The following is a 20,149-nucleotide window of genomic DNA, read 5'->3' on the forward strand; positions in this document are numbered from 1 at the left end:
GGCAAATCACAGCAGTACAAGGGGCATCCACAGACTTGGGGACATGCAAGGTGCTCTGATTGGCCTTCCCATACTGCACATCTTCCTGTCCCATCACAGGAAACACAGCTCAGAAAGGTGACCTTCCTGGTGACCATCTGGGGATGAGGGGAAAGCAGAAGGTCTTTGCATCTTTCATGCAAAATATCCACTCAAGCTGCTGGGTAGGAAGGAAGCCAGGATCTGGGGGAGCAAAACTTCACCTGGAGGTCAGGTGGGTGGAGAAGGACACCAAATGGATGCCTAAGAGATTTCTGCTTGCTGTTTTGGCCAACCTTCCCTGCCCATCCCACATGGCTCATGCAGAGCTCATTCAACTCTTACAAACATCAGTAACTGCCAGTTTGGGGCAGTGCATTGGTGATCCCTCCTCAGCCATCCCACAGGCACAGTGGGAATGACTCACCAGGACTGAGTTGTTGTTCTCATGGATAGTCACAACCCTGCAGCCAGCGGAACAGGGTGAGATGTACTCGATGGAGTTGGAGCCACAGATGGGGTTATAGGCCTTCTCAGGGCAGTTACAGTGTAGGTTACACTCCAGCTCATGGTGGCCAAATTCAGAGCTGCAGCAGGGAGAAAATAATAGTGCAAAGTATTGAGCATCACTAATGTGCATCTTGTATAGAAAATAAACCATGTGTATATTGAAATCAGCAAAAAAACACTGACTGCTCAACAAAACCTTCCCCACATGTGAGGGAGAACCCACAGAAATTCCACTATAACCTCCCAAGTCTGTCCTCTGCATGGGCAAAGCATCCTGACCACAAACAGTCACAGGAGTCACCACTTCCTTCATATCTGGTCCCAGACATGGGGGTTTGGGGTACTTGCAGCACTGTGGGAGGTTCTGAGCTTCCCACCGAGAGCCAGGACCAGCTTTCACCAAGCCCACAGCACACTGAACACAGGAATTCACAGAAACCTGGCTCAAGCCCTGAGGGAAGACAAGAAGGTCCTGCCCATGCTGTAGCTGTGCAGGGAAGCAGCCACAGCCTTGAAGGTGTGAGCCCAGGGCTGGCCCTGCCCAAATTATTCACCGGTGTGGAACATGCCACACTTCCCAGGATGAAATTTTAATCATGGCTGTTTGTGCCAAAAATGTGTTTACTTCGAGTTCCACATACACTTGCTCCTCAGTAGGAAATCACACCAAGTGAACCCTAATAACCCTTCTCTTTCTGTTAAAAAGGTTTTAGCTCTGAGGAGATAAAGCTCAAACAACTCCATGTGTGGGATAAAACAAAAATATATTTTCTGCCCTAAACCTGAGGATGCAGTGGATTGTTTATTCACAATAATTTCTTGTCTTATCACCATTAACTATTTCTCAAGAGGGAATAAACCCATTTTGGGGCATTCTGCTTCACTGCCACCCCCACCCCCAGGAAGGCACCTGGGTTGGGGTGTGCCCACAGCCTCAGGAATGACCCTCCCATGCCCAGCATGGCTGGAGCTGTTGGTACCTGTCTCTGTAGGTAACACCTGCCACCTTCTGAGTGGGGCAGCCGAGGAAGAGGAGGGGGAAGGCCACGAGCAGGCACAGGAACATGCCGAGGACACACATGGCACTACATTGCCTCAGGGACATCTGGAAGCGCTTCAGGATGGCACCGCCCACCACGATGCCCACCATGGCCCCCGGGATGTTCACAGCACCTGGGGAAAGGCATGGCATGGGATCACAGAGCCACTCAATGACTGGGTTGGAAGGGGCCTTAAAGATCACCTTGTTCCAACCCCCTGCCATGGGCAGGGACACCTTCCACCAGCCCAGCTTCCTCCAAGCCCCATCCAACTTGGCCTTGGACAATTCCAGGGATGGGACAGCCACAGCTTCTCTGGGCAACCGGTGCCAGGGCCCTCACAGGGAAGAATTTCTTCCTAATATTTAACCTAAAGCTGTTCCCCCTTGTCCTATCACTGTATGTTGTTTTCCATCCTCCAGCCTGTCTCAGTCCCTTCATACAGCAAAGGCCCAGAGGATTTGCTGCTGGGCTCCTATTTTTGGGCGCAGGTGATCTAGAAGTGACCAAGGTTCTTGCAGGGGCTGGTGGAATAATGCTACAAAAAAGCTGCTTTCCAAACACAGCAGGATCCCACTAACTGCCTTATATCTCCATGGATGGAGAAAGTAGGACTTTTCAGGGGGACTTTTCAGTGTAAACATGAGGGAACAGCAATGAAACCTGGAGAGGATGTTTAATTTCTGTGCAGTGCAGGACTGTCACCCTTGTAAAACTGTGGAGGTTTCCATGACAGACTTGGGGTGTTCTGCAAACCCCATTTTTATACTGGAAGCCCAAAGTTCAGCTCCAGAAGTGCAAAGTGTTGAATTCAGCAAAGAACCAATGGAGAGGCGGCTTTCAGGCCGTAAATAGCCACAAAAGGAAGGAACTTTCAACTACAGAGAACTTTTTGATCTAACAGAAGGCAAAGCAAGATTGAGTGGTGGGAACAAAAGGCAGGTAAGTTCATCCCTGAAATATGGAGCAAGTAAATGAAGCCTGGGAACAGCTCAGCACAACTGCTTCAGCATTTAACCTTTCTGCCCCATCTTTAGCCCAGGTTGCTGGGCTTTGCCAGCCTGCTCTGCTCGCTTCCTTCTGATTTATTTGTTGCAGACTTGATGGACTTGAAGTAATCCCTTTACAGAAACATGCAGAATTCATATCTGATGTGTCCCTGCTCCCTTGACTCAATGAGTTCCTTTCCTCTCCTTGATTACAGCGAACAGCTTTAGATAACACACATTTCTCCAGGTCTTAAAATATCCCAGCAAGCTCAGGCTGCAATGGAAAGGAGGGAGAGCAGACAGGAGCTGAGCAAGTGCATGGGCAAGGACCTTGTGCTGTGTCTGTCTCTGGGTCGTGGAAGGAGACCAGCAGCTCCAGAGGAATTCTTTGTAATTCCCACATAATTTTTTTTTCACGAGTGCTCAGCAACACTTACCAATGATCATGTTGGCCAAGGATGCTGTGAGGGAGAACTGTCTCTCCAGGAACTTGCCCATGAATGTTGCTAAACCAGCAACCATGGCAGAGATGTTGACCTGAGCCAACACCACCAGCAGGTAAACAGGATGACGCAGGTTCCTCAACAGGACCAGAGGAAAACCTGAAAGAAGAAGGGGAAATCTGCTGCATACAGAGTGGTACAGCAAAATATTAATCATGGACTCACAGAAAGGGTTTTGGGGGAAGGGCCTGTAAAGTTTGTCTCGTTCCACCCCTTTCCCTGGAGCTTTCTGGCAGGGCTTCTGCTAAAACAAACACAAGAGAAGATGGGAAGTCATTAAAAGTTAATTTATTTGCTTGCTGCGGTTGCAATTTCAATGTCCTTTTTGTTTCAATTATGAAAAATGCATTTTTCTTGTTTACAGGCAAGAAACACTCCAGCAAATTCCCCTGTGGCTGAACCCTTGAGAAAGAGGTATCTTCAGCCTGCTTAGCAAAGACAACCAGTCTGGTGGTGCCCAGTACTGACATGCTCCAGCTGGGAGGTTGGAATTGTCTATCCTGGAGTGCCTTTTCCTTTGGGACACCCCAAACCCACTTTCTTTCCTGATGTGACTCCCCCTGAGCCATTGCCTTCCCCTGTGCTCCCTGTCTGGCTTTGCAGTGTACAAGCAAAGGGCAACTTCCAGCCAGATGATGAGTTTCCCAGATGAGGGCTCAGGCAGCCAATATGTTGGAGCAGAGATAAGGAATTAACAGGGAGGATTAATGCAAGGGCCTGCCATAAATTAATGGTGTTAATTCTAAGCAGCTCCCAAACAACTGGGACAATCTTTCTATCTGCTCCAGCACAGCAGCTCTGGGACAACTATCTGGTGCTTGTCTGGGAGATGCCCCAAGCTGTGGATTTATTTTAGTTGTCCTAAATGTCATGTGAAGAGCAAAAGGACCCTCTGTGGATGCACCAGGATCCTCCATATCCAAAGGCAAAGCTCCTGGTCATGGAAGTACTGCCTTTGCAGCCCAGCACTCTGCTCTCAGGGTCAGGCAAAAGTGTTGGGGAGCAGCAAAAGCAGGTCAGTAGAGGCAGGGGCAAGGACAATGGAATTCTGACCCACTGGAGAGCTGGGAGGGCAGCAGTCAGTGCAGAGGGCATGAGCTGTGCCACACCAACCTGAACCCAAGAGGTTTTGCTCTAAAGTATCACTGAAGGTCCTGATTTTTGAGGCATATTGCTGCCATATTGCAAATATGAAGCCTCAACTTGCTTGCTGGAAGACCTTCTGAGAGCTACTCCAGCCTTTTGTGGCAGTTAGGAGGAATTTTACACCAAAAAAGTTCTTTTCCCTAGAGTTCTCTGGTCTTTTCAATCAAACTCTTCTCCCTCTGCCACCCCAGATCAGAGCTAAAAAGGCCGACACTGAGCAGGTCCCCCACTTTATGGTGGGGAGCAAAGAGATTTCCATCCTCTGCAATCACCAGCTCATTACTAATTGGGTCTCTGTCACAGCTCCAGAGAAGAAGCTAAGCAGATATTAAAAGCAAGGGGAAGCTTTACAAAAATAAGCAAAAAATATCTTAGAAACTGTCTTTAGGGACCATAAAAAGACAAACAAGTCACAAGCACAGTGTTCTAATTGCTTTGAAGATCACCTTTAATGGATTAATTCTCAGTGTGTGCAACAGAATCTGCACATTCTCCCAGGTGTTTTCAACAGAAGCCTAGAAATTAGCAATGGAAATTGCTCCAGGCTGCCTAAATCCTAGTTTTTTCATCACTGTGAGCAGATCCAAGGCCTGCAAAAGGAGCAGTTTGTGAGCAGGAGGAGCAGGGAGCAACCCAATGTCATGCAGAGCCAAGATCACTCCCACAGTGCTTTGACCTTGCTAGTTTTGGGTAACTCCAGCCAGCAGAGTCTGCTCCCTCCAGGGGTAATCGACCTCATTGCTTGGAAATGCCTTTGCCTGAGTATTTATCCTGTGCAGGGCTCCATCCTGTTGCTGCTGATTGTGGATGGAAAACCCCTTCCTGTTCCTGAGTTTCCAGGGCTTTGCAAACTGCTCCTCACACCTTGTCCTAGAGAGACTCAAAGCCCAGTGGCTCCCAGAGAAATGGACACCTCACAGAATGGGCTCCAACTGCTCCTTGTTTTTTTGCAATACATGGCAAAAAATCCCCATAATCTTTATTTTACTCTCTGGTTGTCCCCATGTGCAATAGAACACATGGCAAAGTGCATTTCCTTCCCCATAACCATGTTGCAGTTCCATAGAATGGTTTGGGTTGGAAGGGACCTTAAAGATCATCCCATTCCATGCCCCTTCCACTAGACCAGGTTGCTCCAGCCTGGCCTTGGACACTTCCAAGGTGATTCAGGCTGGAAAATCTCCAGATGTTGTTTTCATAAATTATTATGTATTAAATAGTAGTAAAAACAGAGACAGAGAGAAGAAACAAAACAAATAGGAGAGTGACAAAATGGGAAGGAAAAATCTTTACACTTCACCCAAACTGTCCCCATCTAACCACCACACACTGCCCATCACTCAGTTTCTGGCTCTAAAAGGACTTTTGTTTTAGAGACCAGGGTGATTTTGGCAAAATTGCTCTCTTGACCAAAACCAGTCACTTCATTTTGTTCAGAACTGAGCTTTAGGGGGTAAATTCTCAGAATTAATGGATTTAATTGCACAGCCCTGACACAGCAACTCTGATGCAACCAAGCCCTGAGCCAAACCTGCAGCTCGACCAGAGGTGAGGTATCTCTTCCTTCCTCCCTCCAGGAGCAGGGAGCTCATCTTTATTCATGTTTCAGAGGCAAAGAGCAGAGTGCTGGTGTGCAAATCCCATCTGAGCACTATAAATCTACTGCCATGCAATTGCCTCCATCACACAGGTTTTCTAAATGACAGTGCCACAAGGTCAGGGAGGGGATTACCCCCTGACTGACTCCCCTAATTGAGCATCAGGCCAGAGACCAGCAGAATAAAAACCTGCCCACGCTTGTCTGGCTGTTCCTGCCCTGCACTGACCTTCAGACCACCGAGAATGTCCAATAAATTAAAGGGATAATATTCAGGAAATATGGAGGAAGCTGACACGGACTGACTTCAGAAGGCCATTTTTATAAGTAATTGCTGAAGTGCAGAGTATTTCCTTCAAAAAAAACCAGCAAAAAACCCCCGGTCTTTAGCAGCTGCCTCCACAGGCTAAAGCCCAGCTGAACCCCTTCAGCACAAGGAGCTCACTCATTTCTAAACAAGTTAATTGCACCGGATTGCTGGAGTCAAACCACCCTTCTGATTTCAGCTGCTCAGACCCGTCTCCAGGCAGCACCAGCCACCCTTGGTGGGACAGGAGGTCAGCCTGGCTTGGATATGGTCACCATCCTTGAAAAAGGGGGTCTAAAGAGGTTTTTTGGGGGATGAAAAGTTGCCAGTGCTGCTGTGGGTGTGATTTCTGCTGTGGTCTGAGGACTGAGCAAGAGCAGCTGGATGCACCCAAGCTGCAAACCCCCTCTAACTGAAGGGGGTCTCTCTCTTCCCGTGGCTCTGCTCCAGGCTCACAGATTGCACCCCTCTTTCCTGTCTGAACCTGGGCTCTGATGAGATTTTGGCCTCTGTTTCCTGCTGTCCACCTGAGCCATAAATCAGAGAGTCACAGAAGGGTTTGGGCTGGAAGGGACCTTAAAGATAATTTTGTTCCAGCCCTCTGCCATGGGCAGGGAAACCTTCCACTAGCCCAGGTTGCTCCAAGCCTCATCCAGCCTGGCCTTGAACACTTTCAGGGAAGCCACATAACACTCAGAGCTCCCAAGCCCAGATTTGATGAGCATGAGATGGAGCTGGGCAGTCTGGATGTGGTGGCACATTTCTGCTGTGAGTCAGAGACACAGCAGGAATTAACCCCAACAGTGTGCTGAACTTGCATCCTGAGGGCTTGCCAAGGAGCTGTGCTGAGCACAGGGAGGAACATTCCTCTTTCCTACCAGCACTGCAGCACACAGCACGTCCCAGTGCTCGGCTGTTTGTGTGGGCAGAGGAGCCCTGTCTGTGTGGGAGGAGGATTCTCACACTTACGTTTGATGAACTCGATCAGAGAGAGGTTCTGTGTATGCTCAGACCTCGACCTGAGCTGGATGAGCATGTCCTCCCTCTTCTTGCTGCCACTCTTCTTCCCACTCACCACCTGGGGACAGACAAGAGGCTGTCACTGTACACACCAAGCCACAGTTCCCCCTGAACTCGCTTTTTCTCTCCCAGATCACGACAGAGAGAAGACCACGCTTCTTGCAGATGCAGTTTGCAGTGTTTATGGCCTTGGCCATCACTGTCCATGTCCACACTGTTGGGTTTCTAATGGGGTGAGAGCATCCCTATATCCCTGTTACAGGGGAACGAGCCAGCTTCCCAACCCTTCTCAACAGGAATGGATCACACTTCAGCTGTGGCATTACCCAGGCACCTCACAGAGTGCTCAGGTCTCATGACTGTGGAAATCAGGAGGTGTAAACCCTTGCACTGGGAAAGATGGATAGCCTTAGGGAGATGAGTTTCTCCCCCAGAGGTTCTTTTTTACCTCTGTGTGTGTGTGTGTAAGAGGCACAGGAACCCAAGGAGTGACACACCTGGATCTCCACCCAGCACAGCTCTGGGCACACTTGCTTCAAGCTCTGTCCAACCTGACCTCAGACAATTCCAGGGATGGGGCAGCCACAGCTTCTCTGGGTAACCTGTGCCAGGGCCTGCCCACCCATGGAGGGCTTGGAGCATCCAAGGTTCTTTGCAGCCTCACTGGATGACAGCATGCCCAAGGCAAGTGTCCAACATCCCATGGCATCCTTCCCCCATCAGCCAGTGGGAAGCCAAGGGAGGGTAGGATTTCTTGACTGTGTTTCCAATCCCCTGCTCTGCAGACTTTTAGGGGAATCACTGGAACAGAGGGCATTAATTAGATTAGGTGTGCTCCTGTGCATGTGTAACAGCAGAAGGGGTTCAGCAGGAGTGTGGTTTTCATGGCAAACCACAGAGCATTTACAGCCAGAGCCAACAGCCCCAGCTCTGCCATCCCCCATCTGCTCAGCAAAGGCACTGCTGCAGATCTGAGCTGGACAAATGAGTTCATTCAACAGCAATTAATGTTCTTAATGGATAGAAGGAAATGGGCAGCTCTTGGGCTCAAATGATCTCTTTTCCCCTGAAACCCAGACTGGTTATTAAACACCAGAGAGGTCAAAGTGTCTGTGCTGTGGGTGCCACATTCCCTTTTTGAGGGCAAAAGTGATGAAACCCCTTTTCTGTGTTTTTATATTGCTACAGCTCAGAGTTTAAGACATTTTTCAAATGCAAAGATAAAATGCAGCTCCCTTTCACTTTTCAATTAGTTCCAAGGTCTCCTCTCTGCACTGAAACTGCAGCATTTTCCAAAAATACATTCAAGCTGTTACTGACTGTGGCTTTCTCAGCTTCCAGCTGTTTGTACTTCAGGGAGTCAACAGCCTGCACATCCAGAAAAAAACCAAATTCCCCCAAATTCTCCAGGCTTAGATGTCTCTGTGGGAGTGGGACTCTTGCAAGTGGGAGTTCTGTGCTGGCTTAGCACCTTCCCCAGGAGCAGCTGCTCTCTGCACATGGAGCAAAGCCTTCCTGGAGGAGGAAAACTCCTCTCCCCACGCTGGCTTGGCCCCTGGTATATTCTTTTGCTATCTGAAAGGATCAGGAAATCCCTTCCACTTGGATGAAGGAAAGCAGGGTCCTTAGGGATCAGCAGGAATCCTGCCTGCTTGCCGTGGATGATGCTGGAATGGTGCTGGAATGATCCTGGCTGTACCATCAGAGATGCTCAAGCCCTGAAGAGAATGCTGTGCATCATGCCAAGGAAAACCAAACCAAGCTTCCAAAATGCCCTCACTGGGATTTTTCTGGATGATTCCTTAAAGAACTCAGTTTTCCTGGTACAATTTGTTACACCCCATGTTTCTCAAATGAGATTTTTATCTGTCTGGAAGATTTTGCCCAGAGAAGCTGTGCCTGTCCCATCCCAGGAAGTGTCCAAGACCAGGCTGGACAGGGCTTGGAGCAACCTGGGCTGGTGGAAGGTGTCCCTGCCCATGGCAGGGGGTAGAACTGGATGAGGTTTAAGGTCCCTTCCAACCCAAACTATTCTGTGATTCTGTGTCACCACCACTTCCCTCCTCATGGGGGATGAAGGAGGCAGAGAGGCTTTTGAGGAAGGAGGATGAAGCTCCCACACACTTTGCATTAGGAAGAGCATCGCTAACCTGACCCTGAGCTGGGGAAATGCCCCATTTCCCTGCCCAGATATGGATAAATCAACTGACTGATTGGCTTTGCAACAAAGGCAGCTTCCCTGCTCTCATCCACCTGCTACTGCACCTGCAAGAAGGCCAGCCAGAGGTGCCAGCAGGCTGGTTTTATCCAAATCCACCACTGGAAAACAGGGATAAATGAGCTGCTCTGTGACAGAGAAGTTTTCTTTGTTTAATCTGAGGTGTCTGCAGAGCTCCCCTCTGGCTGTGCAGAACGTGGCACTCCCAGCTCAGTGACAGGTAAGGTCAGAGAAGCTATTTTCAAGTTAAGCAAACAAAATGTAAAACCTCACAGCTTGGAAAAGACTTATTTTCTTCTTGACAAGGTTGTGCTCCCCACAAACACTTCATTATGCCTCTTCCAGCAGGTGTGGGTCCCACCAGGGACCCTATTTCCCAGAGTGTTAAAATAACCAGCAAAGGGGCACCTTGCTCTCATGGAATGGGCTGAATATTTTTAGCTGCTGTTTGTGTCTGTCTTTAAAGCTCCCTGGGGGAAATCTGAATGTAAAGTCCAGCCCATTCCTTTCCTGTGCCCTGCCACTTGGCTCCCTGGATTTCTAGGCTGCCTTTGGTGGTGCTTTAGGAGCTTTAATGAGGTATTACAGAGCAAAGGTTTCCAGAAAAATATCTCCATTTCCAGTACCTATAAGAAGGCTGGAGAGGGACTTTTTCCAAGGGCCTGGAGGGACAGGACAGGAGGGAATGGCTTCCCACTGCAAGAGGGAAGGGTTAGATGGGATATAGGGAAGGAATTCCTGGCTGGGAGGGTGGGCAGGCCCTGGCGCAGGTTGGGCAGAGAAGCTGTGGCTGCCCCAGCCCTGGGAGTGTTCAAGGCCAGGTTGCACAGGGCTTGGACCAAACTGGGCTGGTGGAAATTATCCCTGCCCATGGTATTCCAAGGGGGTGGAATGAGATGAGCTTTGAGGTCCTTCTGAACCCAAATCATGCTGTGATTCTCTGAGATGAGAGGAGAAACAGCTCCAGGAGCATCTCAGCACAAGCATATGGGGATCCATGGAAGGAGTAAGTATGATGTGAGGAAGAACTGAAGATGGTGTTTCCAGCAGACCCTGCTGCACCTCCACTGGAGAGCAGATCCAGACTGGTGAAGTGTTGGGAAAGCCACCTTGTGGCTGGGATGGGTTGGTTAAGAGCAGAGCTGCTGGGAAGCAGATACAGCAGAGAGCCAGCAGCTTCTCTCACGCTGCCAAAGGAAGGCCTTCCCTAACCACTTCAACATGGCAATGACTGGGAAAATATTCAATCAGAGTCAGGGACAGAAAAACAAACTAATGACTGAAATATAGACTGGAGATTAGACAGAGCTCTGAAATGCACCGAGAATTCAGGTTTTGGAACCTCCTACCAGTGAGGCTTAGGAGGAAAACACTGATGAGGTGACCTGATATCCAGAGAGGGCTGTGTGACAGCAGAGCCACCAGGGCTTGGACACAACCAGGATATGCAAACCTGCTTCCCATAACATCCATGGGAGCTTTGTCATGAGACATCTATTTGCAGATGCCAAGTGCTGACATTGCAGGGGAGGAGGAAGTGTCCTTCACCCTCTCTGTATGCAGGTGTTTGGTTCTGTGTTTGGTTCTATGTTTGGAGTGTCACCTGAACCACGAGATATTTGGGTGGACAAGACAGATCTTGCACATGAGAAATGCTGAGCAAGGGCAATGCTCCTGCTTTTGTTTAAGGTGCTGCTGAGAGCATTTCCCCCTTTTCAATCCCTTTTCATGCCACTCATGGAGCTGCAAGACAGAGACTGTGTCCAAGAACAGCACAGGGAAAGCCTTTAGCAGTGAGAATAAAACCACCTGGGGAGAGATACAAGAACAGCAACAGATGGCAAAGCATGAGCTAAACTTTGGCTACACAGAAACTGAAAAGCCCTGAAATGCTGTAGTTCTCCACAATGCAGCACACAACTCCAAGGAATGGTTCTGGCTCATGGAAGCAGGATGAAATTGGAATTATTGGAAAAAAACCTGCTCTTAACTGAAAGCAGTTTTTCCAGTCTCATCCCCTTCCTGGGATCATGACAACTTCATAGCTTTGCTCTGATCATCCCTCAAATAGGATTATTCAGCATACTTTGGTGCCAGAAACCTACTGACAAGTAGCAAAGCAGAGAAATAAAAATGTCCTGGGCTTGGAGTGACTGATTTATGAAAAAACATCACAAGAGCAGCCTCACGTTATCCTGTCCACAAGGACAACTGGGCCTGGGGCAACTGAAAGGCCTTTCTAGCCTCCAGAAATGAAATCCATAGATGGTGGAGCAGAAAAAACTTACTGCTTCTGTGGGCAAAGCAGTGCTTTTCCCATGGGTTGTTCCCATGTTGTGTCTGGAGGGATCTGCTGTGGGTAGGATATTTTGGGAGGGCTGTACAAACCGGGTAGAAAAGCCCAGTTGATGCTTCAAGTATTTGCAGCTTGTTATTGCTCTGCAGTTGCTTTTGTCCTGTTTTGGACAGGCAGAAACCCTGAAACACTCCCAGGGATGGGGCAGCCACAGCTTCTCTGGGCAACCAGGGCTTCAGACCCAGGCATTCCTTCCCAGTATCCCCTCTATCCCTGCCCTCTGGCAATGAGAAGCCATTCCCTGTGTCCTGTCCCTCCATCCCTTGTCCCTCTCCAGATCTCCTGGAGGCCCTTTAGGCACTGGAAGGGGCTCTGAGGTCTCCCAGAGCCTTTTCTTCTCCAGGCTGGACTCCCCCAGCTCTCCCATCCTGCCTCCAGAGCACTTTGTGATGGAAACCCCATCCTGCTTGTGTTTTTAACCTCGCAGTGTTTACTCCAAGGGCAAACAAAAGTGATTTATATGTACACATAAGTATCATTTTAGATATACATACATATACAAAGAGAAAAACATCCCTGACAGTGCAGATTTCCAACAAATCTTCGAGTGCTCCCACAGCTGATGTGTTTTACCCAGAACAGCATCTGGCAAAGTTTCTACAGAGGCTTTTATTTTCATTTTTAAGCAGGGCCCCTTCCTGCTGCTGCTGGTGCTGATACCCCCAGGGGCAGGCCTGGCTGGTCCTGGCGCCTCCCATCCTGCAAGGAGGGCAGAATTTTGCTATCACTTAGACTATTTTCCTGCTATTATTTTTAGTTGTCAGCAGATTCCAAAAGCTTTCTGAGGGAGATGGGAAAATGGGGAGGAATTCAAGATCTGGGCTGCAGAGGGCTATGTGGGTGCTGAGCCATGAGGGAACATTCCCTAGAGATCCCAGCTATCAGAGCAGGCTAAAATCCACTCTTTTTAAATCAATACCACCCATTCCTCCCTTAAACTCTTCTGAACAGCTCAGAGTACAGAACTCACCAAAAAGTGCAGCTGTTTTAGCTCAAAATACATTATTTTCACTCAAGAGCCGTTCATGAAATTAATATTCCCACGAGCCCTAATAAAGAACCTCTCCCCTAGGATGGAATGTGGCACCCTGAGCAGGCTCTGCTAATATAGATTATCCCTAAGGACTTCAAAGAGATCCAAGGCTCAGGAGGATAAATCAGGCACGTTGCATTCAGGATCACCCGCATCCTGCAGTGCTGAGCAGTTCCCACCCCATCCCTTTGCAAACCTCCAGGCCTGTATAACCCAGGAGTAAATCATTACAGCCCCCAGAAGTTTAACTGGTAAAACAGGTTGCATTTTCCCAGGCAGGGGAATCCCAAACCTCCCTAAGAATGGCTCATTCCTGTGGAAATTCAGGCAGAATTATTCCTCACCAGACAGTGCACGGACTTGTTCAGGCAGGAAAGTTTGGATGCTGCCACAAGGTGAAACATGTGCAAGGCAGTTACACAGGTCAGAGGACGGCCAAGACATTGAGATGAGCACAGTTCCACCTACTGAGCACGTCCCAGCAGCTTCTCCAGCACCCAAACCCACACCATGATGCCTCCTCTGAAAGCACAGTTTGTTCTGTGTTGCTCCTCCTGACACGCCAGGACCCGCAGGCAGGGAAGCGCTTGGGAAGCTCACAAATCCTTTCCCATCTTGGCATGAGCACTGAAGCTCTCAGGAGGGCTCCAGAGCACTAAAAACCCTGGCAGTAAACAAAAGGTAAAGCAGTGTCCACCACTGGGGTCCAGCACAGCATCCCTCAAGCAAATAGATGATGTCTTGATGTGCAGAAAAAGGCTCAGGCTACTGAAGGATTTTCCCTGCGAGTTATTTCCAAGGACTTCACAGGGACAAGGTGTTTACAGGCTGAAAAGTATTTAAACTCCTTTTGGCCAGCAGAAACGTCCCAGCTCACCCACCAGCACCTAAAAGTACTTCCCCTCAGGGCTCCACCCATATCCCACCCAGGCTGTCCTTGTGTTTGCACAAGGAACAGGACCATGGAATCACAGAATCATTTAGGTTGCAAAAGACCTCTAAGATTGAGTCCAACTCTGAATCTAACATTGCCATTGCTTCCCTAGGGAAGACAAGGAGTCCCACCTACAGGTGAGCCAAGGGGGTGGCTTTGAGAAGGATCACAATCCACACAGAACTTTCCCAGTGCTGCACGTTCCCATGCAAAGGAATCAACATGCAGGCACTGCTTCAGTGCCCCACCACAGAAATCATCACATCCATCAAGCAGCTGAGCATCAGAGGAGCCTCTGATATGGGAGATGAGAGCAAACCACAGCTCCCTTCCAACTTTGGGATGCAGCTCTCAACTACACCACCACTTCCCTGGTTGGATGCAGCAGCTGCTGCTTGTACTGTCAGCAAGGGAGGGTTGTGTACACAAACATGAGGTGTGCATGTGCAGTGCCAAAAGGTCCACCTGCACCACCTCTCCTACCTCTTTCGGCATCTCCCGTGGGAAGAAGAAATACGGCACTGCTGCCAGGGCCACCAGGCTGGCTGCCACCAGGAACCCGAGCCACCAGGCACCGACCCACCGAGGGTCCTCCTGGGCAAGCTGGACTTCATCTGCAACACAAATAGAGAGATGGGCATCAAACCCACAGTGAAAACAGGGAGAGACCCCAGTGCACCAACGGGATGGTGATAGGTGGCCCCTGTCACCCTGAACTTCACTCACCTCCAAAGTGGTGGCTTCCAACTCAAGACCATCAGTTTTAGGGGCTGAGCAGCATTTGCCCTGAATCATCCCACAGTGATAAATCACATTTCATTCTTTGCTATCACCAAGGTGTCCAAAAAGCCACTCAGCCCTTTGGATGGAGACAACTGGGATGGGATGTCCTAGAGCTGGAAAGGCAAAGGAAAGCATCCCCATCCCAGACAAGGAGGGATGCCTATGTAGTGGAAAAGCTTGGAAATGCTCTCTCAAGGGGACTAAGTCATGAGGTCTATCTTTCTGAAGTTTAAAATTTAGTTAATTAGTTAACTTTTGGCATTCAAGAGCACTGGTTTAGTTGTTTACTATCTGTCTACCCACAGAAGGATACCCTGTTGGCACCAGGACTCGGACCCTGGAGTGATGCCCACCACTCTGGTCTGTCACCTAGTGCCTGGTTTGCAGCTTAACCAAAGGCAGCTGATCTTTAAAAATGCTTTCATTAAGGATTATATCCCATTCTCCTGTCTGTCTGACTCAGTTTTTGCAGCCTCCTCTCCTGCCATCCTCGGGGCACTGCCAACAGAAACATCCCTGTGGAGAGGATACCTGGCACTGATAAACAGGACATTGCAGAAGCCACAATGCAAATTCATAACAGGGTGAGTCTGAACAAGAAATACTTCTCCAGAAAAAGGTGATCCCTGCCATGAGATGGTATTCACGAGCATATCCCAGGAAACAAGTCCTCCCAGGAAACTCCTCCTGGACTGTGAGGTTTAACATTAGTGAGCTGTTCACACCAGGGAGGTGCAATTAAAACTGAGTTTGGTAGAGCCACATCTGATTTCCCATCTCTAGAAGGGTTTCCAGATAAACACCAATTCACTTTTTTCCCAGGAAAATGACAAGTTACATGAGGTTTAGCACTAAGCTCAACCAGCTTTTCCCAGCTGGCTGAAGGGAGCCTAATATAACCCATCTAATCCTGACCTCTCTAAGTAGGAAGCCATTCCCCCTTGTCCTGTCACTCCCTTCGTCCAAAGTCCCTCTGCATCTCTCTTGGAGCCCCTTTAGGCATGTGAAGGGTTCTAAGGTCCCCCCAGAGTCTTCTCTTTTCCAAGCTGAGTATCTGCTCTGCCAATAACCAGGACAGAGCCTCTACTTTTCCGGGTCAAGATTCAAGAGCAGGCAAAAAGGAGACACCTGCAAATGCTTTAATAGCACATCTCAGGGAGAGACATTTGAAAAGGAAATCCCTTTTGTGCTCCTTTCTTGCCCTATCCAGCATTTCCCTTCTACTTTTTTCCATCCGCCTCCCATCCTACCCTTCCCTGTGCCTCTACGTGCCTCAGGGCTGGTACCCATTCTGCAGCTCCATCTTTCTCCTTCATGTATCTCCCTGGGTTTTGGTTATCCTCCGCATCCCCACTGCTGGCTGGCAGCAAAACACTCCTGCCAGTGGTGCTGGCATATGGCAGAGAATTTCTGGAAGGCTGAAAATCATTCTTCTCTCAGGGCATGTTCACTCACCTCCGCTGACTTTGTCGATGTCCACGTAGAACCGCAGCATGGCAGAGCCCAGCATGAAAGCCACCCCTGGCCCAATGACAGTCACAGAGAACAGGATTCCTGCAGAGGGATGGCAGCAGAGAGGGCTCAGCCCTGTGGGAAGGGACCGCGGGGGCAGGAGGTGGCTCGAGGTAGGACCAGGCTCCAGCACAGCCTGTTTCCCTGGCAGCTCCCCCTCTCACTGAGTAACAGTCCCATTCTTGCTTCACAGGAAAGGTTTTCCAGGCTCAGACCTCTCCTGTCACTCTTCAGCCCCCTAGAAAGACTGGAATACACCCAGGAACAAGATGTGCCTCTGGGCTTAGGAATTCCAGGAAACACCAAGGTTTTTTACAAGGTTAAGGAGATAAAAGTAATCAGCAAACTCCCCTACATGAATTACTGATTAAAGACATACCAACATGTGTGAGATTCAACTCTTGCCTTACATAGGATCCTTTCAACTATGGTTCAGAGGTTTGGGTCATCAACCAGAGCAAAATTTGATGCTGTGCATCCAGTTTTTTGACAGCAATGACCTGGTTTTGATCCACCTTTGTGTGTTCCATTCATATCAATTCAATTCAATTCAATTCAATTCAATTCAATTCAATGTTAGCCACAGATAACAGCTGGAAAAAGGACTAGAAGAAGCTGCAAGGACCATCTTGTCCATCCCACCATGGTGGGACATCCCTTTTAGACCTGTGCCCAAGCTGTTCTCCATCACCTCCTCTGCTGAAGGATGTTCCCCCATCTCCCAGATTCTTCTTAGAATATTATAATAATTTATTAAAATCTTTGTATTTTTCAATAGTTCCTTGTTTTTTAGCTTCCTATAATTTCCCTAACATGTAAACAGAATCTTCTTTGCTGCACCTTAAATCCATTGTTGCCTTTTGTGAACAGAGATCAGATTATTCCTCTTCTCCTTGAAGCCTTTTTAAGGAGGACACGATTATTAAATCTGCCTCCGGGTTATCACTCTTGGGCCAAAAATCCCAGCGTTTCCCTCTAATCATGTTTTCCAACACTCCTGTCCTGTTTGTCCAAACTTGAAGCAGATAAACTCTTTTTGCAGAAACGTTCCCAGCACTGGGTAGAGCAGAAGGGCTTTAACCAACCCTGATCTCATTAATGCAAATTAGCCCTGCCTGGCACTGCCACCCATCTCATCCTGGCAGCCTTACCCAGGTAGAGGGGGGAGTTCCTCTCACTGGCGAAGTCATCAATGTAGGAGATGCCAAAGGGCTGGATGGGGACACCACCAATGCCCAGGAGGGCCTGGGCAATGAACATGACCAAGAGGACCTCGTGGTTCTCCCTGGTGGCACGGGGGGTGCAGGTGGCATCACTGAGGTTTGCCCAGGACCCCGGGAGCCTGGGCTGGCACAGGTCAGTGGTGTTGCTGAACGTGCCTGTGGGTGACAAAGGGAACAAGTCTAAGGAGCTTGTCTGGAGAAAGAGCTTCTCAAAGAGAGGAGCATGTGCATAGTGACTCAGTAGATCAGAGAATCAAGCTGGCCTTGGACACTTCCAGGGATGGGGCAACCACAGCTTCTCTGCTCAACCTCTGTCAGGGCCTGCCCACCTTCCCAGCCAGGAATTCCTTCCCAATATCCATCTATCCCTGCCCTCTGGCTGTGGGAAGCCTTTTCCCCTTGTTCTGTCCCTCTATCCCTTGTCCCCAGTCCCTCTCCATCTCTCCTGGAGCCCCTTTAGGCACTGGAAGGAGCTCTAAGGTCTCTCCAGACCCTTCTCTTCTTCAGGTGAAACCCCCCCCCTTCCCAGTTCTCCCAGCCTGACTCCAGTGCAGAGCTGCTCCAGGCCTCAGAGCATTTCCATGGACTCCTCTGGATTCACTCCAGCAGCTCCACATACTTCTTACCTTATCCTTAGGTGTTGGATGGGAGAAAATACAAAGAAAGTGCAAAGATTACTGTTCAGATATTCACAGAGATGAACGAACATGCCATGAAAAGCCACTTCCATCGAAGAAGTGGAGCTGAGGTAACTTCCAGGACCTTTGATATTGTTTCCAAGAAAGGTAAATGAGCAAAACTGCAGATTTTGGGAACAGCTACTTAGGAAATGAGAACTCATTTTACCCAGAAAAGGTTTACAAAGTCGCCTAAGTGAAAGTGCTGATTCCAGCATCCTTATCTTCCTCAAAATACTGGGTGGGGAGGCGGTGGTGCTTACAGCAGGATTTCCATGGTTACCTCCCAAATCTATGGAACTCTGAGTGCTTGGACACCAGGCCACCCTGCACCAGCATCCCTGAAACATGTGGCTAATTGTTTCCAAACTGTAATTAGCACCTGTCCCCTGTTTTCAGTCATGATTTATTCACCCAGTCATGCTTTGATGCCTGTTGGAAAGTGGCACCTTTCTTAAGCTGCAAAGTGGCTTTGGACAAACAGATCATTTCTGTGTGCACCAGCTTTGCTGCCTCTGAGGAGCCAGTGAAGGCATCTGAAAGATTTGCAGGAGCAAAAGAACTGGAGATTTGGGGAAAATACTTTTCTCATTTATTTCTTTTCTCATCTCTTCGCTTTCTTTCAGGGAGAATATCCCAAATCCAGCCTGGCCCGTTCCCTTCATGAGTGATTTAGACCTGCACTTTAAGCAACAGCATTTCACCCACTGGGGTGAGCCAAGCTCCTTCCCATTCCTCCTGTTTCCTTTCCAGAAAGGGCTGCAGGTGACAGAGCTCATGAGACTTCATCTTTTCTACATTATAGTAAGTTCATTTGCATGAGGACAACTTGGCTCAACTCATGGAATACAAGAGCCCTGATGGCTGGAGAAGACCTTCCTGGTACCCAGTGTTTGCTCTATGGATGTGCAGAAACCAAGGGGAATTAGAGGCACAGCCTCTGTTTGGACTGTTTTCATGCCCTTTCCCATAGTTCCATGGTTCCCATGTCTCCCAGCTCTGCTTCCCACCATCAGCTGTTGCCTCCCTCAGGACTGAAAACTGTTTCATTCTCAGAAAAACCAAATTCCTCAAGGGCAAGCCAACAGCTTCCTGTAGGGAAGGTCTTTTAGTAATGGCTTCCCACTGCCAGAGGGCAGGGCTAGATGGGATATTGGGAAGAAATTCCTTCCTGTGAGGGTGGGCAGGCCCTGGCACAGGTTGTCCAGAAAAGCTATGGCTGCCCCATCCCTGGAAGTGTCCAAGACCAGGTTGGATGGGGCTTTTCAGTAACCTGGGCTAGTGGAAGGTGTCCCTGCCCATGGAACTGGATGGAGTTTAAGGCCCCTTCCAGCCCAAACCATTCTGGGATTCTATTATTTCCTTTTTCTGGTCCAAAAAGGCCTAAAATAAGTTTCTAGAGCACTTACTGGCAACAGACTGGTCATACTCATAGGGCCCAGTGATGAAGTGGGGCAGAGACATGAGGAACCCAGCCAGGGACACGAGGATGGCACCGGCACCGATGAAACGGGGTCTGTGCACTCGGCTCCCGAAGTAACTTATGAAGACGATCAGCAGCGTGTTCCCAACCTGCAGCAGGACAGAGAGAGCAAGAGGTCTCACAGGGGACCGAGATGGGCATGGGGTGAGCAGGAGGAGAAAGCTGGTTCTCACCTCATTGAAGGAAGCGAGCAGCCCCGAGGTCTGGCTGGAGAGGCCATACCGCCTCTCGATGGTCGAGATGGAGCTCTTCAGGTACCCAGAGACCAGGAGCTGGGAGAGCTGCAGGAGCCCATGGCAGAAAACAAAGAACTGTCAAGACAAAAAGAGAGCATCCAGCACGGTTACTGAGAGCTGCAGGGCAGCAAACTGCATCTCCAGAGAAAGGCACAGTAATTGAACATAAACCTTTGACCACGAGCCTTTGAAATATTACCCCTGCTCTGCCATCAGTGAAATCTTCTGAAATTAATAGAGCCATTAAAGAGTGCTCTGCCAAAAATAACAACAGGGGCAGTATCTGTGAGGAGGATGTCATTTCTTCAGCTGAAAAGTGGCTTTGAACAAACACATCATTTCAGTTGGGATGATGCCTGTTTGTGTTGGCCTTGTCCCTCAGATTCAGCAGCAGAAGTGGGAGGTTGCACAATATGCCCATCCAGCCAGAGGCAGGCAGCCATCCCCAGTGCTGGGAGCCCTTCTGGGACAGGAATGAGGCCTTCCAAACACAGCAGCAAACAACTTCTTCAGAGAAAGTCAGGAGAAGGTCAGGGAGAATAATTCATGCTGTTTTCCTTTCCT

At 49.1% G+C, this 20,149-nt stretch overlaps 1 protein-coding gene across 2 annotated transcripts in view; it reads right to left on the reverse strand.

Annotated features, from left to right (window-relative positions):
- SLCO2B1 (solute carrier organic anion transporter family member 2B1) overlaps window positions 1-20,149 on the reverse strand; it is a 39,395-nt gene that overhangs the window by 7,370 nt on the left and 11,876 nt on the right. For both annotated transcript variants that reach the window (XM_071564454.1, XM_071564445.1), the window contains 9 exons: window positions 19,523-19,660; window positions 19,276-19,438; window positions 17,118-17,345; window positions 15,910-16,008; window positions 14,155-14,285; window positions 7,080-7,188; window positions 2,995-3,159; window positions 1,509-1,701; window positions 446-605 (listed from right to left, as the gene is read on the reverse strand). In XM_071564454.1, the coding sequence (XP_071420555.1) occupies window positions 446-605; window positions 1,509-1,701; window positions 2,995-3,159; window positions 7,080-7,188; window positions 14,155-14,285; window positions 15,910-16,008; window positions 17,118-17,345; window positions 19,276-19,438; window positions 19,523-19,660 (1,386 nt within the window). The remainder of the gene's footprint in view (window positions 1-445; window positions 606-1,508; window positions 1,702-2,994; window positions 3,160-7,079; window positions 7,189-14,154; window positions 14,286-15,909; window positions 16,009-17,117; window positions 17,346-19,275; window positions 19,439-19,522; window positions 19,661-20,149) is intronic.

Source organism: Pithys albifrons, chromosome 1 (genome assembly GCF_047495875.1).
Source record: "Pithys albifrons albifrons isolate INPA30051 chromosome 1, PitAlb_v1, whole genome shotgun sequence".
NCBI lineage: Eukaryota > Metazoa > Chordata > Aves > Passeriformes > Thamnophilidae > Pithys > Pithys albifrons.